Here is a 25294-nt window from a genome sequence, read left to right on the forward strand (position 1 = left end):
CCGTTTCCTCTTCTGGTACCAACTGGATAGCCCCCATGCTTAAGAGAGAGAATACTTGATTTTGGGCCTTTGCCCACTGATTTGGGGGTAGATTTGGCCACCTGCTTGGTGTTTGTAAGGTGTGGAAGTGAAATCTGTATCCTTGGGACACTACATTTAAAATCCATTTGTCCTGGGTAATGAGTTCCCAGTTTTTGGCCTGCACACCAATCTTTCCGCCTAAAGGAGCATTCAGTTGTGAGTGCTTGGAAGTTTTAAAAGCAAGTCATTGAGACAGTTTTCCATATGGGGGAGTCCTTCTACTCCCTGATTTGGGTACAGAAACCCCCCCACTGCTTAGTCTTGTGTGTCCCCTGGGATTGAAACCTGGGGTTTCTGCTGTGTCTGCGTTTGGCTTGAGAAGACCTGGAAGGGGCTGGAAAGGAACAATTCTTAGAGGGCCAGTGCTTACTAAATCTAGGAGGCTGAACTTGTAAGAAATCTTTAACAGGTTGCATAGATTTAGCTTTATCTTCCATCTTTTTAAGAACTTCCTCAGCCTTGTTGCCAAACAGGCAGTCCTGATTTAAGGGAGCATCCAACAATTTAGCTTTAACATGATCAGGCAAAGATTGCTCCTTAAGCCAAGCATGCCTTCTGAGCACAGACCCAGTAACAGCAGCCCTGCAAGAGGCCTCTAATGAATCAAATCCACATTGCAAAGTATGTTTTCCAACCTGTTCAGCAGAATGCATTACATCCTGTAATTCTTTATTTTCCACACAATCAGGAATCATCATCATTTTCTGTTTAAGCAATCCAATAACATGTTGCTGATACTTTAACATAAGAAACTGGCAGTTTAAAGCCATAATGGCCAAGGTTGCAGCAGTGTAAACCTTCTTACCCCATCTATCCAGTGCCCTGGAGTCTCTATCTGAAGGGGTAGGATTTTTAGCAGTAGAAGCCTTAATGCCCTTGGGTCCCTGTGAAACAGTGACTGGATCTGCAATAGGATTTTTAAAAAGGAACTTGTGTGAATCCTGTAATATGTGTTAGGTTTTCTGGGAGCAGGAGGCAAAGAATCGGGGGCTAAACTAGATTCCGAAAAACCATCATCAACAATGTCTAGTACAGGAGGAATTGCTAAAGGCCTATGCTGAGCAGGAGTAAGAAATCCCTAAGCCTCTTTTTTGAATCAGAAAAATCCTGGCTTTCCCAGTGGAAATGCTCCCTTAGAGTACGTAAGGCTTCACCAAAAGAAAAATCCTCTGGAGGGGAAGCAGAGGGAATACAGTCCTCTGCATCAGAATCCTCATAAGTAGATAAGGGCAAATCCAGATCATCAGAAAAATCAGAATCCTGGTCAGAAAATTCATAAACAACTCCAGTCCTAGGTCTCTTAGAAGGGGGAGGTTGGCTTCCCCTGATTAGAGTTATAAGATCTTCAGCCATTCTTACCATTTGTTTTTTAGGCATAGAGGCCTGAGCATGTGGCCTGGGCGTCAGTTTTTTAGGCATGGTTAAAGATTTAGGCCTAAATGAAGGAGGAGGTGTTGGTTTAATATGCAAGTCCGTAGGCCTGAATTAGGAGAAGCGTCGTCGGCAGTTTTGGACCTCGGCGGCCTTTCTCTGTCTTTATCTTTGCGTTTTTTTGGAATCCCGATAGTCGGATGGCTAACTGACGACATTTCTGGATAATAAAACTGAGACGAAAATATACAGACGACGGATAGTGCGCTGATTAAATAAAGCACAAAACTGACAGCAAGGTACATCATGGTCAGGGCCTAGGCAAGGAATACAGTGCGAATGAAAATCTTTACGAGGTATTTGCTTTCCACAATTAATGCAATTATTAACTTTTACTGACATTGGTTGCTGTTGTTGTTTGTCTTTTCGGCTTTTCCCAGTTAGGGGTCGCCACAGCGGAATTCTGGTCCGCTAATGATTGGCAGTAGAATTTTATGGTGCCGAGTTTCCAGCCCGACGCCCAACCTTCAGCAAAGGCATACCCATTCACGCATGTCATAGGTAAGGAGCAAGAAAAAGTTTCCCCAACAGGGTACTTAGCTTTAGTTGAAGACTTCAGTTATGAAACTCGAAAACGAAAATTTCAGGAGTCGGCCGACCGGCACTTGCGAACTGCTTCTGTTTTGGGCACCGCACGGCAAGAAAGACTGATGTAATGGCATCGGCTGAATGTTTTATACCCCTGATGACCTGACGTCATGGAAGAAGGGACAGCAACTGACGCAGGACCCAAGACTTTGTTAATCAGGCCGACTGTGGGCTACTGCAAGCAGATAACCCAAATGTAATGACTGCAACAGTGAAACACGAAGAACATCACCAGGGTGGCATCAAGGATGGACATTCCTAAGAATAGTGGAAGCCAAAAGAAGAAGAATGTGATCTGGACTACATGTCCAATTTGTAATGAGATACAAATAGTATGGATTGTGGATCATGCTGCTCCTGCACAAATATCATCAATGGAGACATGAATGCTGTAGAAGTAGCCACTACTCTTGTCGAATGAGCTTTTGGTTTTGTATGTCAGGGGAAAGCCCAGTTTATTATAAACAAAGTAAATGCATTCAGTCAGCCATTTGTAAAGTGTGACTTTCAATATGCTTTTACACAATTTTGCTTTGGAAAAGGATACATATAGCTCCTGATATCCTTGGTCCAATGTAAACAGAATCCGAGCTGTTTATGAACATGTAGTGTGTGTAGTACACATTCTCCTTTGCTTTAGAATATGGGCAAAAAAGACTGGCAAATCAACTGACTGATTCAGATTAGTTTCGGATGTCATCTATGGTAGAAAAAAGAATTAGTTCTCAAGGCTACTCTTGTCTTTATGAAAAACAAAATAAGGTGGTTTGCAAGATAGTGCTTGTAATTCAAAATTCATCTAGCAGATGTAACTGCAACAAGAAAAATAGTTTTCCATGAGAGAAAGTTTAAGTCTACTGAAGCTGCTGGTCTGAAGGGAGTTTGGGTCAAGGCTTGAAACATAACAGTTACATCCAATGGGGGAACTAGGTCTCTGATGGAGGTCTGAATAAGAAAGTTCCCCTGAGGAAGGCTTTTCAAACTAAGACAGGCTATGGAAGCGTTATTGTGGCCTTTGTGAAAATCTGATATGGTGGCCATCTGCACCTTGACAGTGGAGAAACTGGACCCTTTCTAAAAAAAAAAACTCTGACAAAAAAAAAAAATCTAAGATCGATGGAAGAGGCACACAGAAAGGATTTAACTCCTTTCAGTGAGGCCTAGATAGAACATTTTTCCTCACTTGCTTTAATGTATCTTTTTGGTAGACTGTTTCTCGGAGGCAGAAATAATATGGACCCCTGATGAAGACAGTCTGGCATTTCTGGCTATTGCTCGAATTGAAGAAACAGATTAGTTGTTTAAGAACTTACCATAACAACAGATGTCCTTCTCTTCTCTGTTGCGGCATCTTTGACATAAAGGAGTTGCCTGCCAAGGCGACAACCCAATGTTGGGTGGTACATGGAAGTCTTTACTACCTAAGATGCAAAGTACGTCTGACGTGGGCTATCAGCAGACATTGGCCATAAAAGAGACGTACGCTTACACCACCAACAGAACTGAAGCCCCAGTCGGAAAGACAGTCTAAGGGGAATGAGGATCAATTCATACAAGAAAGCCAGGAAGTGGAGAACAGAGGGAGGGTTGGGATACTGCAGCGAGAAGAGAAGGACATCTATCATTACGGTATGTTCTTACAGAACTAATCTAGGTCTTCCTATTCTTCTGTTGCAGTATTCCTGACATAAAGGAGAGTACAAAAGCTCATGAGGAAAGGGAGGAGGAAGAGGCAGAGGAATTTTCTAGGAATGTCCTTGGCAAACCCTGCCCTAGATCTGAAGATGGAGTCCAGTTTATAGTGTTTAGTGAAGGTGTGGACAGATGTCCAAGTAACAGCCTCTTGTACAGAGTTGGTATCTAAACCCCTGAGGAAGATACTGTCCTGGTAGAGTGAGCTTTGACTGAGCCAAGAAGAACCTTACCATGGTGTGCATAGCAAAAGACAATAGATTTGGATATCCAATTGGAGATGGTCTGTTTGGACACAGGCAATCCCAGAGCCCTGGGATGGAAAGACACAAACAATAGGTCTGCTTTCCTTAAGGGTTTAGTCTTGTGTACGTAGAACCTGAGCTGTCTGTGTACATCCAAGGTGTGCAGGACCCTCTCACCACTGTCCTGGGGGGAGGAGAAGAAAGTAGGTAGGTGAACTGCCTGGTTTAGGGACAATTCATTGACAACTATTGGCATGAAGGAGGGACTGGTCTGCAAAGAGACCCTACCTTTGTGAAAAGACAAGAAGGGGGAGCTGCCAAAAGGGCTTGTAACCGCCTGGCAGAGGTAATGGCCACCAGGAGGACCGTTTTCCAAGTGCAGTGTTTGAGTGAACTAGAAAAGAAGCAGGTTCAAAGGGTGCTTGAGTCAATTTCTCTAGCACAAAATTTAGGTCCCAGGGTGGAGCCGAAGGTCTCTGGGGGGGGGGGGGGCTGATATGAAGAACAAATCTGAGGATTGTTTAGCCTCGAATCTGGAACCTAAGGGGAGAGCTAGGGGCAGACAAGCAGAGATAGCTGAAAATGAGCTTTAATGGAAGAGTATGTAATTCTGCATTAAGCAAATCACAGAGATAGGACAGGACCATAGGAGGAGCCGCCTTCAATGGGTCCTGGTTCCTAGCCAGAAACCAGATGGAGAACCTCTTCCATTTGCAGAGGTAAGACTTTCTAGTAGTGGGTTTCCTGGCCTCCTGCAGGACCTGAAGCACATCCTCAGAGTAAAGGTGTCTGAATGGGATCATGGCTCTATCACTCACAGAGTCAGTTGAAATGTTTCCAAATGTGTGTGGAGGAGTGGGCACTTGTTCTGTGTTAGAAGGTCCACTCTGTGGGCTAACATGTGATGAATGCCCTTGGCTAGGTGGAAGAGAAGGGGGAACCAATGCTGTCTTGGCCAATAGGGAGCCACCAGCAAGATTTTTGGCTTTTCCTGTTGGATTTTCAACTGGACTTTCAGAATGAGTGGAAGAGGAGGGAATACATATAGGAATTTTTCCTTCCAGGAGATTGAAAGGGTGTCCACTTCCCCATGCCTGAGGATGGTATTCTCTGGCACAAAACTTAGGGAGCTATTTGTTCATGGAAGAGGCAAACAATTCTATCTTTTGAATATCCCACTGGTGGACAATGTTCAGAAACACATCCGTGTGAAGCATCCATTCATGAGCTTGTGTTCTGGATCTACTTAAGGTGTCCACCACAGTATTCTGGCTGAGGGGGGGAGGGGGTTGTACATCGCTTGGATGGCTACATCGAGGAGGCAAGCTAGATCTCAGACCTGCATGGATATTCTGCATAGGAGATAGGATCTGGTACCTCCTGCTTGTTTATATACCACAAGACTGTCATACTGTCTGTCTGTGTTTACATGCAATCTCCCTGGTTTGATAAGTGACTTGGAGGTTTGGAGGGCAAGAATTAATGTCCTCATTTCTCTCACATTTATGTGGTCCTTCCTTTGGAAGGGAGACCTTGAGCCATGTGGAGGTCTAAGGCTGCCCTCCAACCCGTGTCCGATGCATTTGTGAATAGGACTGGAGTTGGCGGCAGAGGGTGAATGGGGGAGACCTGGGTTTAGAGATAGCTGTGAAAGCCACCACTGGAACACCTTCTTGAGACATGAGAGTACAGGAATTAGCTGTTTTAGAGGGTGAGCATGTTGAGACCAAACTGATTTGAGGAATCACTGGAGTTTTCTCATGTGAACACTTGCTAGAGGAAGCACTGGAATGGTGAATACCAACAGCCCCAAGATTCTGAGGAATTGTCTGGCAGAAATATGATTTAGGTGGAGTCTCTCTGCAAAGATTAATGAGATCTCCTGTGCCTTGGAAGCTGGGAGAGACACTATCATGCTCAGGGTTTGGAATCTGCAGCCCAGAAATATGAGATCTTGGGGAAATAGTGTTTGTAAGCTTAACATTTGAAAGACAGGACTATGAGGGAGTTGATAAGGTAAGAGAGATCTAGAATTGGCCCTTCCTTTCTGGGAACTAGGAAAAGGCAGGTGTAAAAGCCTCTTCCCCCTGGGGAACTGGATACACAGTGTCCTGTTCTAAGAGTTCTTGTCAGACTGGAGGAAAAAGGGGGGCCCTGATCTTTTGATGGAAGGGGAATTCCCCTGAAGGCTAGTACCTTGTGCCAAACCATGAAGTAACCCCTCTTGATTAGGCTAAACACCCAAGAGTCCTGAGTGATGAGTTACCAGGAAGGGAAGGAAAGGGAAAGGTGCTGGGAATGGGGGATTTGGTTGCTGCAAGAGTCACAAAGAGAAACCCGTATGACCAAGAAAAGGCTGCTTGGTTATATGGGAAGAAGAGGGTAAGGAAGAAGAAAACTGTTGGGTCTTCTTGGGCCTTTTTTGAGGTCTAGACTGTGAGGCTCTGGATTGTCTGCGTCCAAAATTTGTTTTGCAGGGTAATTTCTATTAAATTTAGGCACAGGGGATACCAGAATGTGCTTAAGGTCCTTAAGTTCTTTGCTTTTTTTCTGCAGGGACTTAAACAGCTCTGCTGAAGGTTTCCCTAAAAGGGTGGTCCCGTCCAAGGGGCATCCATCAGTTTTGCCTTGATATCCTCAGGTAAATGCTGAAACCTACGCCAGGCAAATATTGTGAGGGCAGAAGAGGAAGGGGCAGCTCTAGAGGAGGCTTCTATTGCATCATAGGTGCACTTGATAGAATGTATGGCTATCTGAGAAGAGGTGGCAAGAAGATAGGATGCTAAGGCCTTATTTTCAGAATCAGGCATGTCTGAAACCAGTTTGGAAATTTTGGAAAGGAGTTCCAAGTTGTAATTGGTCATGTGTGTCTGATAGTTTAATGCTCTGAAGGCCATGGTAGCTAAGGTACAGATTTTCTTCCCCAGCCTTTCCAGCTGTCTGCTATCCTTATCTGACAGCAACAGGGAGGAAGAAGGAAGAGACCTGGAGGCCTTATCAAAGGCAAAAGAAAATCTGCAGCAGGGGCCTTGAAGAGAAATTGGCAGTCCTTGGATACTTTGTAGTACCTGTCTGGCTTTTTGAGAGCTGGAGGCTGTGAGTCTGAGTGGATGGAAGTGGATACAAAAGCATCCAAAAAGGTGGGAATTACAGGAGGGATGGCTAAAGGACTCGGGGTCTGTACCTGAAGGAGGTCACAGTAGTGCTTCTGGACCTCAGACATCTCTGTAGCTTCCCATTTGTAGTTGTCACACATTTTGGGAATAGTCTCCCCAAAAGAAATCTCCTCCATGAGGGAATCTGTCCCACTGGAATCCTCTTCAGGGGATACATAATCCAATAGGGAAGGGATTTGGGAGGAATAATCCAAATCCTCCTCCTATTCAGAACAGGAATGTTCAGCAGAGGTAGGATGAGGCCTACGTCTCTTCCTAAGGGAAGCAGGCCAGGCCAGAGGTGAAGCAGGATGACTTGACGGAGGCCTAAGTGCCATAAAGGCCTTAAAGAGTCTTTCTGAAAAGTTCAGCCGTTCCTTCTGCAGGTCGTAGGGTGGAGAGACATGCTTGTTTTTTTGCTTTTTCTTTGCAGGTGTATCTATGTGGTGTAGAGAAGTAGGGCTAGACATAGGCCTACATTCCACAATGTCTGAGTCGACAACCTCCCTAACAATTATATGGGTTACTCCCCTCCGGCCCTCTGACACAATAATCCTCAATTCCCCCCGAACATCGGAGGTCTGAGAAGCCTCTCTGGATGTACAAACGTCTGAAGCCAAGACAGACTGTGGGTCTGGATCCCAGTTGGTGCATGTCTCCGAGTTCTCAAGTACTGCGGGAAGAGATGTCCGACTTGGGATGCGCAGCTTCAGTTTTTCGGCCTTTCATTTTGTAGGCTCAGTCGTCGGGTCCTGAGGGGACTCCATTTCTCTCTTCACTAGAAGCTTGAGGCACTGTCTTTCCAGGTAGATCCCGAGGGAGGATTACCGTCTTTGGAGTCTCTTCGGTACAAAGGACTGGCAAATGGACAGGTTTTGTGAGGGCCAAGGCAAAAAAGGCACTGCATATGACTATCTTTATGTGGAATCTGTTGTCTACAGTCGCACTTCCCTTTTCTGGATGACATGAACCTCAGTAAAGAAAACAGGTAGCAAAAGTACAAAAAAGGTTTCCCCAATGGGGCACTTATCTTACAAAATAGACAATTCCAACAGCAGAGCGATGTCCGGGACTGGCGATCCGCCCGGCAGCAAAGAAGTTTTGAGGGTGGTGCACATGTAAGTCTCTTTTATGGAAGACATCTGCTGATGGCCCACGTCAGACGTACCACGCACCTTAGGTAGTAAAAGACTTTGGTATACAGGCTGATGTTGGGTTGTTGCCTTAGCAGGCACAACTCCCTTATGTCAGGAATACTGCAACAGAAGAATAGAACCAAACCTACCGGGGCCAAAATGGAGATATGAGGATCACTCTAGTTCATTAGTGTTTACTAGGCTAAAGACCACAATGGCCTTTTTAAGGCTAGTCATGCATCCCAAATCTCTGACAAGTTCTGGTACCCTTAATAAGGGCAAGCAGGGGCATGGGAGGTGACACATTTAGAAGCAGGGGCCTGGGAGGTGAAACATTTAGAAGCAGAGGCCTGGGAGATTTATAGGTTGTGTGTGTTCATTAGAGGCATGCCTGCCAAACCAGGGATGAATTTCCTGTTCCCCATAAATTGTCCAAGTTGCACTTGAACTGGGTTAGGAAGGAACTCTGCATTACATGGATGGGAAGCCTGTTCCACAGAAGGGGTAGTCTCTGGGATATATAGCCGCTCTCTCCAGCAGGTCCTATTTAACAGGTCTTGCACCTTCTGGCTTTCTGGATAAATTTTGTTAACAGTGGTAGGGAGAAGACAAGAGGACAACTGGGGGCCAGTTGTGAACTAGAGCATCCCTCGGTGACTGTCCCTGTGGAGAGATCAAGGTAAAGTAACTACTGCACTTGCTGTTTAGGTACGAGGCAAAAAGACTGCAACAAGTTTGGTCCCAGTGGCTGAAAATCTATTTCACACTGTCTGGTTGAGGGATCCTTAAAATGCCCTCCCCATCCCAGAAGGGAAGCATCCTTGTTTTTTTTGACTTTGGGATCTAGTGGACAAAAGGTTCTTACTTCCGTTACTGATGGATAGGTTATCTAGCATCCAATATGATTTCTGCAAACTTATTGAGACAAATCTTGACATAAAGGGGTTGAAGGCTTTGTGATCACTGAACTGAGAATGTCCACTGTAGTAATTTCAAGTGGTATTGTGCCAGGGAAAAAAAAGTCACGTACTCATCATAAAGTTCCATCTGTGTTATCCATTTTCATTCTTCTTCCAGCTCGGTTGCTTCTTCCAGACTGTAAAAGTCTTAACTGTAGAGCTCCTCCCTTTACCCATAACGTAATGCCTCAGCCACCTAACATATCTCAGCTCTAGTCTGCTGCCCACACACACACACACACACACACACACACACACACACACACACACACACACACACATAGAATAGTGGAAATTAAGAAAGGAACGGAAACCGGAACTCAAAGGAGGTACTGAGGTTCCTCCACAAAACTCTTCACTCTATCCAGGAATTCAACGAGGAGGGGTTAGGTGGGTGGGAAGCTGAAGAAGAATGAAAATGGACAACACAGATGGAATGTTATGGTGAGTACATAATTTTTGATGTTGTCATTTCATTCATTCAACAGTTGGGACAGAGTCCCTAGCTACCTAAATCTCAGGAGGACTCTAAGGAACGATATTCTGAAGCACAGCTGAGCCAAAGGCTGCTCTTCTCCTAGAGACCAGATCCAATTTGTAATGAACAACAAAGGAACAAGGATTAGCTCACGTTGCAGCTGCACAAATAATGTTCAAGGAAGTTCTAGACAAAAAAGCTGAGGAAGTTGCCCCAGACCTCATGAAATGGGCACCTGGAGGTTTTGGTAAAGGCAAACCCACTTTTCAAAGACAAAGGTAATACAGTCAAGTCAACCACTTGGCCAAGGTCACTTCAGATACCAATTTGCCTAGTTTTGAATCGGAAAAGGAAACAAACAATTTATCAGCTTTTCAAAATCTTTGGTTCTGTGAAGGTAGAAACACAACTGTCTATGGACATCCAAAAGATGTAACATATACTCTCCTTTGTAGAAAAGTTAGGAAAGAAGGCTGGAAGATTGATGACTTGATTTGTATTAGATTTTAGACACTACCTTTAGCAGAAAGGAAGGATATGTCCACAAAGAAACCTTGTCTTTGTGAAAAATTAAATAAGGCAGTCTAGATGACAGTGCTTGAAGCTCAGACACTCTTCTACCAGAAGTGATAGCAACTAGGGACAGTGTTTTCCAGGTCAAAAGCTTCAGATCAGACTTAGCTGATGGTTCAAAGGGGGTTGAGTCAAGGTTTGAAGAACAATATTTAGATCCCAAAGAGGCGTAGGATCTTTTAGAGGAGGTCTAGGTAAGTAGGTTCTCCTGAGAAAGGCTTTGGAAAACTTGGAGGAAGCTAAAGAAGAATTATTTATCCCTATATGAAAGATGGAAATGGTGCTGTTAATGGTAATCTTGATAGGTGAGGGGATGGCACCTTCATTGAAAATTGTAGCTAAAAAGTCATGAACCCTTGAAATCTGTACCGAAAAATTTTTGGTGGGCCAAAAAAAAACTTTTCCATTTACTTTTATAAATTTTCCTAGTGGAAGCTTTATGGGAAGATAACAATATATGATGAATTGGAGAAGAGAATCTGGGCTGTCTAGCAATGAATGGAACTGGGGAAACCATGCGGTCAATTTGAGGCCTGAAATGTCCAGATTAGTCATTCCTGTGGGTGAGACAGGAGGAGGATGTAGAAGATGAGGTGAAAGGAAGAGAAACCAGATCTGATGAGGCCAGTAAGTGGCAATGAGGATAACTGTGCTCTTCAATCGAGATGCTTTCTGAAGAAATTTTGGAATGAGGGGTAACTTTGTGAATACCCTTGGAGCAATAGCAAGACCAAAGGCAAGGCAGTAAATGGAAAGTGTAAAGAACCCACCAAGAAACACAAACATTTTCTGAAAAGGGGGTGTATGGGGATATGTAGGTATGCATCCTTGAGATTCAAATAAGCTAAGAAAGCTTGAGGGGGAATCAGGGGCAGAAGAGTAAGTAAGGATAGCATTCTGAAGGAAAGCACCACCAGGAAGGTGTTTAACAGGGAAATATCTAAGATAGGCCTCCAAGGGCCATCTTTCCTTGGAACTAGAAACATCCTGGAGTAAACCCCCCCTCCCCTGCTGGTCTTCAGGGACAAGACTGAATGGTGCCTTGTTTGGAAAGTTGATCCAGAATCAAGGGAAACAAATGCAGTTGACTAGAGGGAGGTTGAGGAATTCCCTGGAATGGTGGGAGGGTATTCCAAGTCATAAAATATCCATTTTGTATGACTGAAACCACTCAGGAGTCCTGAGTGATCTCCATCCGAGCTGGTAGGGAGAGGAGGAGGCGAAGGGACAGAGGAGTATGACTTGGAAGAAGGTGCAAGGCATCACAGAGGACTTTGTCTTGGCTGAAAGGGCTGTTGAGGAGGGGTCACAGCAGCAGCTGTAGAAGTGACAGTCTTGGTCTGTGGGTGCCTCCTGAAAGGCTTGCAGGGGTCTAGTTCCAGAAGGAACAGAAGTGGAGGAATGAGCAGATTTCCTAATAAAGTAAGTCTTAACAGGAAAATTTCTATGAAATTTTGGAACTGGTGAAACCAGAAGGTGTTTCAAATCCTTGAGTTCCTTGCCTTTTTCCTGCAGTGACTTAAACAACTCTGCAGCTGCTTTTCCAAACAGTGAGGAATTCTCAAGAGAAGCATCAAGCAATTTTGCCTTGATGTCATCAGGAAGTGCCTAGAGGTGCAGCCAGAAATGTCTTCTCAAAACAGAAGCTGCTGGTCTAGCAGATGCCTCCACTGCATCATAACTACACTTGATAGATTGTCTAGCTACCTGACAGGAAGATGATACCAGAACAAGGGCCTGAGATATTGCCTCTGAATCTGGCAATGAGGAGAGAGCCTGGGAGGCCTGAGTAAGCAAGGCTAGAGGATACCTGGACATGAATGTCTGATAATTAACTGCCCTGATTGCCAAATACATTCTTGCCCAACCTTTCCAAAATTTCACTTTCCTTATCATAAGGGAGTAACTTGGTAGAAGGTGATAACCATGAGAGCTTATCTGAGGTAATGGAAATCACATCATGGTCAGCTGAGGGGCATTTAAAAAGAAATTTGCAATCCTCAGGGACATTACAGAAATGATCAGGTCTCTTTGAGGCAGGGGCTTAGAGTCAGGGGTTTTAGATGCAGCCTTGCAAACATGTAAAAAGGCTGGCAAAACTGAAGGGACTCATTTTATTAACAGTTTCCCCAAAGGAAAGCTCTTCCATGGGAGAATCCCCCCCATTAGACTCCTCTTCTGGGGAAGCATACTCCAGGGGAGAGGGAATTTGAGTGGAGTACGCTAAAGAGTCTTCATCAGATGAAGACTCCTCAGAATCTGTGTCATGAATTTGAAGTTCTGCAGGCTGTCCTTAAGTAAGGCCTTGGACCATGGATGGTTGCACTGGAGAAGTGGCAAAGGCTGGGCCCGCTATGTGTGAAAGTGAAGCCGCAGGCCTCAAAGCCATCATGGCCTTAATAAGGCCCTGCAAAAAAACTTCCCAATCCAATATAGGGGTAGAAGGAGCAGGAACATGCCTAGTCTTTTGTTTCTTCACAGGCTTTTCCTGTTGAGGATAGAAGGCAGACATAGGCCAAACCTCCAGTAATTCTTTGGATAAGGAAGCTGGAGCAGTTCCTGAGATCTCTGAAATCACTAGCCACAGTTCCCCCAAGTTATCCGAATAGGATGTCTTCATAGCTTTGGACTTGCTAGGATCTTGCACTCCTGATGACTTCGATCCTGGTACCCACCAAGGGAGCAGACTCTACCTCTGATCATACCGCCAGGTTTTCATCAACCTCAAAGGGTACATCAGAGGAAGAAGGCGCAGTTAAAGAGGATCTGGGCCTAGGTTTGCTAACCTTCCTCTTTATAGAAAGCCCAGAAGTACTCGAGGAACCCTCCATAACATCCCTAGACAGACATTTAATTCTTTGGTTTTCTAAGTATAAATTCAAAGCCGACAGACAACTGCGTAAAGATTTGGGGATGAAGGCTTGACTAACAGAACAGGACCGGTGGTCGTGAGTAGGCCCTAAGCAAAACAAGCACAGCTTGTTACTATCTTTAGGTGGAATTTGCCTTCCCCACCTACACTTGTCCTTCCTGGATGACATTAACAAAACAAAAGCCAGTAGCAATATATTAAATCTCCTATGGGGTATTTATCTGAAGCTGTAAGACGAACCACAGGGATTCAATGGCAGACCGAATGTACAAGTCAACTTTTCCAAATGGCAAAAAAGTTCTGAAGATGGTAGATGCAGATGTCCCTTTTATGGCTGACGTCTGGGCCTATGTGCGATGTCCCACATACAGGCAGTGGCTGTAAGCACTTGTATACAGCCAAGACGCTGGGTCAGTTGGGTGGAATACAACCATATGTAAAGAATACTGCAAAACTGACTTAAAGGACATTCTTAAGAACACCTGAATGCTGCGATTTTGTGATGCCACACATGGCTGAAGGTTCAATGGGAACAGTTTCTTAACATTCACTTTCCAGATACTAAGACTATTTTGATAAACACGTCACTTTTGTGAAGAAAACCCCAACAAAATTAAATAGAAGCAGTGGAAAAATTAACTTCTTACCAGCAGTTATACCCCAGTACAAGTTTAAAAAAAATACAAGATGAAATTCTTAACATATATATTAGTACAGCAAAATAATGCACCAAACATAAAAAATGTTAAGAAAAATAAACAAACAAATACCCCCTGATAATATTGAGCAATAAAAAGGGTAAGAATGGTGTATAAAGTCATATAACTTAGATTCACTCTAACAGAGGAATAATGCATGGCCTTAAGATGTTCTGATCTTGAGAAATAAGTACACTGAATAACAAGTTTCTTATGGATTGATGTACCTTCGATACTCCATCATACTAAAACAATACAGAAACTAAATGGTTTAGCAGGAGCAGCTTAAATACTGCATAAAAACCTGTGCTTCTATTTGTCTAATGTCAAAGCTACAGAAAAAAATCTCCTTGGTAGCCCTGCAAGGATGATGCTGCATTACTTAAGGAGGACTTCCTCTCCTCAGAGCCTGGATAAGTTATCACTCATACCAAAAGTAGTGAAAGGCATCTTAGGCTAACCATCTAGCTTGTTGGTTTGAAACTGGTTCGCTGATGGAACTTCAAACAGTTAGGAATTTGGACATAGTACTTGCGCTTTTAATTTAAGTATGTTCCTATACCTCTATTATTCTATGAAAAGATTGTTTTCCTTTCTTACTATCCTGGCTATAATTTTCAGATACAGATTCAAATACAAGAGAAGTTTCTTTCTAGTACTGCTTCACTGTAGCTCTTTCAAAAGAGTACTGAGGCTTTTTCAATTCATTAAGAATTGAAGCCTGATTTGTGCCTCTGGTCAAAATCCAAAATTAAAAGGACCATTGGCGGTCAATCTGTTACATCCAGTCAGTAAATCAATTACTGTTAAACACACAATTTCTGAAAAATATGAATGCCTAGTCAGTTCAAATAAGGAGAGTTGCACATAACTACAGGTAGTCCCCGGGTTACAGACATCTGACATAAGGACAGCCCACAGATAAGAACAGTCTGCGGCAATGTCGAAAATAATATGAAAATAAATAAAAAATCTTTTAAGTTGCCCAAATCTTACCTTGGAAATTAAGAATTAGGTTGTACTTTCCATTTCCCTGTTGTGAAGCTGCTCACACATCTTATTAGAGCCGTTACTCCCGCCTTCATGGAGAATAAGAGATCCGATTGGTTAAGACATTGCTGTGTTGGTGATCTGATTGGTCAAGACCACTGTTTTGTACAATACAATACTGAAGCAGTTACTGTACTGCACAGTAGAATGGGCAAATGATATTGCATCTCACTAGGGTCTAGGTGACAATAGGAGGTATGGCAGTGGTCTGAAATTTCAGGAAAGACTGGAAAACATGTGTGGGTGACGCCTAGAAAATTCACCCAGGGGATCACTCCAGTGGCTCTAATCGACACAGACACTGGAAACTAAGGTCGGGTGGCAGGATGCCAGGGTAATCCTATGGGCAGAGTTTGTAAAGGCTCCAGGGTCATTAGCCTAGTACACACCTATGAACCTGTAGTACAGAAATGTGAAGCTTAACAAGAGGCAAGTTTAACATATATTTTTTTTTGGTATGGAACATTCTACTGTACTGTAGTGTATGAACACAATTGCTGTATTGTTACTACACTATTCTTACTATTGTTACTACTACAGTATACAGTATTATGTTTAAGATTTTTTTTTTATTTGGAAGTGTTTCTAAAGTGTTTTATATGCAAAGAAAAGTAAAATAAATACTAGACTGAGGCAAACATTTGACTAAGTGACATTTAATAAAAACCATATGTACTTGTTTAGACTTGCATACAAATTTGACTTAAGGACAGACTAAAAACAGATCTTGTCCTTAACCTGAGGACTGCCTGCATTGTTTCAAGTACTCTGCACAAGCAAATTTCCAGTGTGCTTCAAATTATATCAAAACAATATGCAATATAACAGACGTATGCAAATTAAGCTAGCAAAGTAATTAAAATGCAGGGCAAAAAAGAAAGAAAGAAAAAAACACAAGTTTTGCATACAGAAGAAACGGCACTTAAGAAAAATCCTTAAATCAGTGTGTCAAATAAACTTCAAGCCATTCAAGAGTCAAACTCAATAAGGTCTTTTCCCTGCTGAGTCTACTTTCTTCCAGAGGCCATTTTTCTGTTAGCCTTTACAATACACCCTTTCAGGTATCATAAACACATTCCATTAACATCAGGCCTTTTCTCTTAAGGTATCACCACCTCTCCTACCATATTAATATCGCTGACTACAACCAGTTTAACCTTAACAGATGGGGTCAGATCCTAGACTGAGACTGTTCACCTGTCCACATTTCACATGGCTGCAGAAAAAAAAAGATCAGTGAGGATAGCAATAACCTATTAAAACTTAAAACACTAATCCCAATCACCACCATTTACTTATACACAACTCTAATACAACATATTCAGAGGTGACTACAAAAATACATCTTTAAAGACGTGTGTATTTCTGACCATGGACCTTTTTTTCCACGAGCACATGAAACAACATCCAGATCAGCTGCAAGTTCTAGGAGCACTCAGTGATATTTGCTATATAGTCCACCTTTTCCTCCTACTCAGAGCCTCCTCAAACACTTGGTCTAAAATAATATTCCTTTCACCTGCCATCCAATAACAGTAACTCACAGTACTTCTACAACTCAAGTACAAGTAAGATAATTAGTTTTGTTTTCTCCTGCAGCTATTCCACCCAACTTGTGCCTTAATCTCTCCCTTTTTAACAAAGCTATTAAAACTATATTTACAAATGAAGGAAGGGTCACTATTGTTTTAATTTAACTAGACAAAGGAAACTAATAAGGACATCAAAATTAAAGCAAGCTCTAAGGTGAAGCCTTTTATCTATTCAGTGATTTTTACCATTAAAAAACACGAGTTAAACGCCTACTCAGAAGTGAAAGAAAAGGTGTTCTACTTTGTGTTAGTATAACTGAAAGTTAGTACTAAGGAGATGCTGAAGCAAACATACAAGGAAAGAACATGAAAGCAGTGTCTACACATCACTAGGATACGTCAACAAAGACAAGACACACACACACTATGCTACAGCTGCATTTTCCTCAATGGTGTTCAAAGAATGGTCTGCTTCAAATTCATGATACCTATCACCCAGTGTTGTTCTGGTCCTGTTGTCAACTCTTTGAAGTCACAAATCTAAATTTTATTACAGAAGGAATTGCAAGGTTACAGAGGAAGGACTGCAACCTCACAATTAGGCCCAACAGGATCAGAAGATCACAAAGAACAGACAGAATTACCAAGCCCGACTAACAGCTAGAGACAAAGAGGAAAAGACAAACAAGGAACATGACAAGTGAAAGTGGAACTCTGTTAAAAACATAATAATGGTTAATCAACACAGCAGTCAACAGAACAAGCAAAAAATTAAATGCACATCACTTGGCCCAATCAAGTATGAAAACAGCAAGTGATAAAGAAAAGGGTAGCTTCTTACCTTTATAAACTTGCTGCAAGTGAGCAGGAAGAGAGGAGTGAGAAGGGGTTGTTGTGTGCGAAGAGCTACTCTGTAAACTCTTCAATAAATCTGGATGGGGAAAAAAACAACCGTTTGAGGCCCAACAATTGCCAAATGAGGAGGACACACAACTCAGGAATACACGAGGGAAAACACAGCAAATAACATCCTTTCCCTAAAAGGAAGTATTTTAACAGGCCATAAGGCTTGGTGGGATTGCAACAGACAGCAGTGAATCATCAACTTGCATTCTGGATTGAAGGCTGGAAGTGGACAGACATTTTTTAAAAATGTATTTCTAAAAGAGAAATACTGTTCCTAACAAACTCTGGAATTACACTGGCATGTTTTTTTGAATGCATAACAACTGTTCTCCCTACTACGGTCTAAACTGTATAACCCCACGACTGTGTAACACCTTAGTAATGATTCATCTAAACCAAACACTGCTCCATTTATGCAGTTCTGACTAAACAACAAAAAAGTCTTGGGTATCAGCAGCTCAATCATATATTTTGAGGCAGGACTTGTCAGTTTGGGAAGTAGGAATGATTTACAGACAGTAGAAGATTTATGACTACTTCCTAACTAGACTGTGCTGTCTTAGAAGAAACAGGCTTACAAAAGTATAGCTATGCGAGACACTTGCCATAACAGTCACTGTTTCAGTAGGATCTTTATTGCAGTACAATTTCTTACCTACTGGAATTAACTGCAGGAAAATGTCTAGCCAGCATAACTCTCCAGATCTGTGGAAGACTGGCAAAGGGCAGTTCCTCCCCAAAATGCAGATACAGGCATGTGTCCCCGAACAAGAGAGGCAGTCAGCCTGTACCACATTCTGTTCTATTTTGCTGGTGAGAGAAGGAACAAATGTGTTTGGAAAACAGAATAGCCCTTCATGTCTTTACAAAATTTGACAATTTAAAAAGAGACAAAGACAGACAGACTGGGCAATGGTTTCCCTACACCTCAGCAAATGCAAACTAGATGAGTGAGGTTCTATCTGGTAAAGATCAACATGTTGATGCTGAACTCTGTGGTCACAGTTTTCCATAGGAAATCCCTGCCAGTACCATGTTTTTAGCAGTGATTTATCTGTTTAGAGAGTTTTTCTTTTTTCTTTGTGTTGGTGGGACTATGGAGTTAGTACAAATAAAATCAGAGGGCATGGAGGGCTTGTCCTCTGCAAAAAAGTTAACATTAAATGTTTGCTTCCAGTTGAATTCTTGATTAGTTGCGCTTACTGGGATTAGAAAACGTGTGAAGTATAAGACAACTTATCATTTCTGAGGAGGAGTTAATTCCCTGAGAAGGAAGCAACTCTTCCAATTAGCAGGGAAAAAAAAAACAGTTTGATAAGGAAAGAGACTATATTCCCTGCTATAGCTTCGCCAGGCAGCAAAGAAAACAATACCACAAGAGTAGGCCCATCTGAAGCACAGGAGCCTGAGCTGGCAATACAGTTGATGGCATATGCTGCTCATGTATTTCAGTATTTCTGGAAAAGCACTAGTAAGGGGTAACCACTTATATTCTGCACTTTATTTCATCCTCTTACTACATTATGCTGATTTCTCCATTGGGTTAATTTTCACTAGAAGGGTAAGAGAAAGGAGATCTTCACAAAAACATAAATGGAACAACTCTTCAAACCACATCAAAGAAAGACAAGGAAATCCACTGACAGTACATGTGGTTCTCGCCTTCTGCTGGAACATTTTCAACTTCCCAATATGTCCATTTATATACCAATCCTGAACCAACAATAAATCAATTAAGCTTTCCCAATTACATTAATTACATCTTTTAAGTGGATACTTCACCACACAACCATTTTTTTTTTAAATTGCAAACACTCTGAAAAGAAATATTATTCAACCTATAAACAATACTACTGTTAAACAAAATTTCATTCATAACAAAATTTAAATACAACTGTAGTACTTTTGTTATTACAAATAAATATCTACCTGTTAGTATATAAATATATAAATGCATATATGTACAAAATATGCATCTATATCAAATATTTTCACATTTAAATGCATTCAGTATAAATACATAAAATATTAATTCGCACACTAAATGCAATTTCTTAACAAAATATTATACGTTCTTTTAAACTTAATTTTATAACCTTTGTTGACTTTGATTCAAATGTATTACTAAGCTGTATCAAATATTAAGATTGTTTTCCAAATTCACTCTCCTGTTTTGGAGAATATAATCAGGCAAGCTTTGGAAATAGTGAGTCATGACACTTCCATTGGATGTTTGTTTTCAAAGCATATAACCTTTTCCTATGGCAGATATTGTAATTTAAAAGAATTATTGAATAAAAAAGGTTTAAAATCAAGACATTCTGATGCCATGGGGAAGACAGTAAGATCGTATGGCTGTGGAACATGTTCAGTCTGTCACAGGGTGAAAAATTTAGATGGCACAAAGATTAATGTCAGACTATACAAGGCTAATGAATACTATAACGGTGATAGTTGTGGAGTGATCTACATAATAGGATGCAATTGTGACCCTATTTTTTAGTATATTGGTCAAACTACGAGGAAGGTTAAGGTGTGTATTATGGAACATTTAGGGAATCTGAGAAGGAAAATAAGCTGAAAGTCCAGTAGCCATGCACTTCTTGTCAAAAAATAAAGGGATATAAAATAATTTATTTTTTAGTATTCTTGCAAGCCTCACGTCTTTAGGTGGTAATTTTAAACATCAGTTGAACAGACTGGAAAGTCGTATGATTATTAATTTTCATACTTTACATCCCCAAGGAATGAATTTGGAAAACAATCTTAATATTTGACACAGCTTAGTAATCCATCTGAATCAAAGTCAACAAAGGTTATAAAATTAAGTTTAAAAGAATGTATAATATTTTGTTAAGAAATTGTATTTAGTGTGTGAATTAATATTTGATGTATTTATACTGAATGCATTTAAATGTGAAAATATTTGATATGGATTCATACTTTTGTCCATATATACATTTATATATTTATACATTAACAGGTAGATATTTATTTGTATAACAAAAGTACTACAGTTGTAATTAAATATTGTTATGAATGAATTTGTGTTTAACAGGGGTATTGTTTATAGGCTGAATAATATTTCTTTTCAGAGTGTTTGCAATTTAAAAAAAAACTGGTATTGTGGTGAAGTATCCACTTAAAAGATGTAATTAATGTAATTGGGAAAGCTTAATTTATTTACTGTTGGTTCAGGATTATAAAGGGACATATTGGGAAGCTGAAATATTCTAGCAGAAGGCGAGAAGCCGAGGTACCAGAACAGTTGTAATAAAGAACCACATGTCCTGTCGGTGGACTTCCTTGTTTTTCTTTGATGTGGTTTAAAGAGAAAGGAGACCAGAGTTCTTTTTACTTTGTTGTGCCACTAACTTCATACAGAGGTCAGATGTTCTTGTAAATGTAATTTCAGGTTCAGAAGTTCCAGGTCTCTGTTATATAGCCTAGAAGGATGTAGTAGGACCGAATGACATTACAATTTCCAGACAGACAGAGAACAGAGGCTGATGACAAAGACAGAAGCTGGGAAGCTGCCTAAATGCAGCTAACATCCTTGGGCCTATCTGCAGCTACTGGAATAACCTTCCATCCTTGGTGTCCTTTCTGAGTGTCACTTTCAACCTACTTATAGCAGCGGTTTTTTTTTGCATTTTCTTACATGGTGAATTGTGAAGTCTCTTTAAATGAAACAGGTTGCTGAAAGGATTGAATAAGAGCCTCCAACGTCTACTGAACTAACCAAGCACAAAGTGTGGTCTATGTTTACAGCTAAAACAAAAATACATTTTACATTCAACTGCAAGGCAGTATTCTCCCATGCAGGAACAAACACTACGTTGTAGCTTTTCTATAAGATCTGGTACTTGTCCCTACATAAGTTCTTTAGGCCTGCACAAAACATGGTCTAAGAAACAAATGAAGTTTCCCAACAATATTTCACCAGTACAACAAGGTCAGCAATATTTAAAGCAGAAGAAATGCAAAACAATTCACCAACTGGAAACTTATCACTCAAGGAATCCCAAAAAACAGAAGCATTGTTTTTTTTTACTTTTTCCACTTTTCCTGCTTTATGGTTATGTTGTATTTACATGTTAATCAACATTTTACTTCAGCCTGGTACTATTGATGTATGCTTGTCTTATACCATCTTGAATTCAAAAACTTGTTTTGATTCTACAACCTTTTAATGAAGTTTATCCTGTCAATTCCTAACTGCTCTGTGTAGAATATTTTCTAACATTATCATGAATTGACTTCTCGCTTATATTTGTGGCTTTGCTCCTGCCCCTGAATAATTTCTCTTAAGATGGCATCACCTCAGTCTCAGTTTATTAATATGTGATACTTAAGCCTTTCTGGCATGTCCACACCTCTCAGCCTGGAAACATCAAATATCTGGACAAAGCCCCATGAAAAGTAGGTACAACTGGCCAAAAATCTGTATGCTGATTAGCATAAAATCACATATATAATGATATAACCCCACCCACTGCAATGGGATTGTGGGATACCAGCATTCAAATTCAAATTGAAGAACAGACAAAATATTAAACACAAAATATAACCAGAACAATAGTGTTTTATTTGTATAAACATCTGAATGCGTATCAAACTTTGAACTTCTATAAAACTAAATTACAATTTTCTTTTATAAAAATAAAATGAACTGCATTGAATCGAGCCAGATGTCGACAGCGGACAACAAGCAACAGCAGACCTTATGTAAAAAATCAGGAAAGGGGGGGGGGGTTGATGGTGATGATGACTTAATTCCAGTCAAACTTGCACTGTACTAGTCAGCTAGATTATGAAAATTCACTGGTCTTTACCTCCTCAGAAAAAAAAATTGACAGTACAGTATTCAGCAATCCATTTACATACTATGAGAGAAGAACCCATAGCCTTCTGCATCAAAAGAAAGTACACTACCTGTTGTGCTACTAACATTGCAAGCAGACTTCGCATAAGCAGCACTAAACTTCTCTTCTCCCGAAGCTCTCGACTCCTTGTAAAATCCACTTGACACTCAAGTATCTCTTTCAACTTTGCAACACAAGAAATATGGAAAAAGCCAAACATTTTTTGGGGGGGCAAAGGCCAAAAAAACAGGGACACATTTTAAAAAATGTTTGTATAATCTTGGAAAGTTGCTAGGATAAAATGTGTTACCATATGTTGAATTCAGTTCTCACTGATTTGCCAGAAAACCAGAAATTTTAAGAGGTACAAACCAAAAGTATAAGCCAAACATTCCAGGCATTCTGTGAAAATATGGACAGTTGACAGCTATGGGCTCAACTCCTTGAATCACAAGTGGTGGTGTGGGTAGAGAATTCAGGCTCTTGTTACTTGTACCCAAGGTACAGGGTTTGAACCGGAGTAGCACAAACCACCAGGTACACCTAAATGGGGCATTTTCTAGACACACACACACACACACACACACACACACACACACACACACACACACACACACACACACACACACACACAATCAAAACTGGTTTAAAATACATTCTGTGAGCAGCAATTAACTTTTGTCTTTTTGGCTTTTCCAGGTTAGGGGTCGCCACAGCGGAACTGTGGTCCGCTATTGATTGGCAGTAGATTTATTATGGTGCCGAGTTGCCAGCCTGATTCCCACCCTTCAGCGACGGCACGCCCGTTCATGCATGTCTTTCGGAGGCCACTCGACCGCAGGGAGGACATGCAGACTCCACACAGAAGGCACTCCAGCCATGAATCGAACAGCAGAACCTCTTGCTGTGAGGCAACAACGCTACCGCTGTACCACCGCAGCTAATCTGTGAGCAGCAATTAACTCCCCTTACTGAAATGAAGAATGGAAGAACCCTTAAACTGTTCTCATAGCAGGCAGCAAAAATGGTTTAAAACATGCGACCATTGTTCTGAATTGAACTGAACACTTGCTCGTTGGCAAAAATGGTTAATGCACACAGCAATTCTGTGAGCAGCAATAATCTCCCCATACTGAAATGATGAATGGAAGAAACCTTAAATCGTTCTCTTTGCAGGCAGCAACAATGCTTTAAAATATGCGACCATTCTTCTGTGAGCAGCACACACATACCTTACTGTTTTTACTGCAGGCAGCAAAAATCATTTAAAATATGCAACTGTTCTTCTGTAAGCAGCAGCAGTTAACTCCCCTTACACACAGTTAACTTCCCTTACTGTTCTGAACTGAACACTTGCTCGTGGATTTGGCAGCAAAAACGGTTCACACACACACACACACACACACACACACACACACACACACACACACACACACACACACACGCACCCCAATTCTGTCAGCAGCAATTAACTCCCCCTTACTGAAATAATGAACGGAAGAACCCTTACTTGGAACAATTCTGTGCATTCTCTTTGCAGGAAGCAAAACGGTTTAAAATATGCGACTGTTTTTAAAGAAGAATGCCCAGTTTTTTTTTAAATGAAATAAAGTAAATGTACAAAGGTGCTGCCTGGGGTAGATCGTCTCTCAATGCCCCCCCCCAGCCATAAATTTAAAGTTGCACATATAAAAAAAAAAAATCGGGAATTAAAGGGGCCACTTGGGAATTTGTGGCACCCAATCATTATTCTGTCCTCAAAACCGGTAAATGCCGAGGAATTCGGTACAGTTGAGAGGTATGGCATGTCCCTCAATCCTACTTTGCATCTTCAACAATGTATAAAACTTTTTTTAGGCTCTCTTCAAAGCCTTTTTATTTATCTACAAGAACTTGAGAAATAACAGAAAATCTAGGGGTAAACCATATTTTAAGCACTGATCAGTAGATTTGCTAAAACTGTTATTTTCACATTATGCTCTTTTATCATACTATGGCTATATGTATCATTAATGCCTTGACTTCCATTTCATGGATCTGCACAAGCATACAAGAGGCATGACATCCAAAATAATGCAAAACATAGTTTGTTGTATGACAATCTCTACAGTAGTAAAGAGAACAGTGTGACTGCAAATAAGTTTATTCAATCAATTTAACAATATTTTTCTACATTATTGAGGCATTCTTTAACAAGTGTGAGAGAACCTGTTTCTGTATTTTTAATAAACTGGACTACAGTTTGAGCTATTTTGCTGTTTGCTTACTCTTACCTAATTTGATTAAGAAAAAAAGAAGTTATGTTCTTACCATAACGTTCCACGTGAGTTCTTCATCTCGCCTTTGTTCTTACATGTGGGTATGGATCGGCTCCGAGTCGGCCGCTTTCCAAGCTCTAGGTCTCTGAGAAGCTCGAGACACAGTCCCTATCCCATGATGCTCTGCTGCCAAACCCCAGATCTAGTTTGCTGAACCCAGCAAGAAACACAACTAAGCAACCCACTATAACAAAGTAACTATTTATAATTAGTTAAGAGATAACCTGGCTGGCAAGAGGATACTAGCAAGACCAACCAGACCACCAGCCATACCCGTTCTTCCCGAACATGGAGGGGGAAGGTGGGAGGGAGTGTAAGAACAAAGGCGAGATGAACAACTCACATGGAACGTTATGGTAAGAACATAACATCTTTATGTGAAGTTGCTCAATCTCGCCGTTTGTTCTTACACGTGGGTAGCATCCCAAGCATCCTAATCCTGGGCGGCTCACGGGAGTATATTCCTGAGAACGGTGGAACCAAAGGAAGCCCTGTCCACTTTGTAATGAGTAATAAACGTATGAGGTTTGGACCAAGTAGCAGCTGCACACATGGCGTCCAAAGGTAAATGAGCTGCGTGAGCTAGGGATGTAGAAACAGCCCTGGTAGAACGAGTTTTCACTTCACGTTCTAAAGGTTGATGAATATGCAAACTTTATACAATCAGAAAGCCATTTGGACACCATAACTTTGGATACTGAAAGGCCCTTCATAT

At 41.3% G+C, this 25294-nt stretch overlaps 1 protein-coding gene across 4 annotated transcripts in view; it reads right to left on the reverse strand.

Annotated features, from left to right (window-relative positions):
* The window catches only part of UBN2 (ubinuclein 2), a 2968476-nt gene that overhangs the window by 244058 nt on the left and 2699124 nt on the right, over positions 1-25294 (reverse strand). For 2 of the 4 annotated variants that reach the window (XM_044074022.1, XM_044074006.1), the window contains one exon: positions 17332-17421. The exons of the other annotated variants lie outside the window; for them this stretch is intronic. In XM_044074022.1, coding sequence (XP_043929957.1) covers positions 17332-17421 — 90 coding nt within the window. The remainder of the gene's footprint in view (positions 1-17331; positions 17422-25294) is intronic. 4 annotated transcript variants of the gene reach the window in all.

This window comes from Protopterus annectens, chromosome 1.part1, assembly GCF_019279795.1.
Source record: "Protopterus annectens isolate FY-2018-M chromosome 1.part1, PAN1.0, whole genome shotgun sequence".
Taxonomy (NCBI): Eukaryota; Metazoa; Chordata; order Ceratodontiformes; family Protopteridae; genus Protopterus; species Protopterus annectens.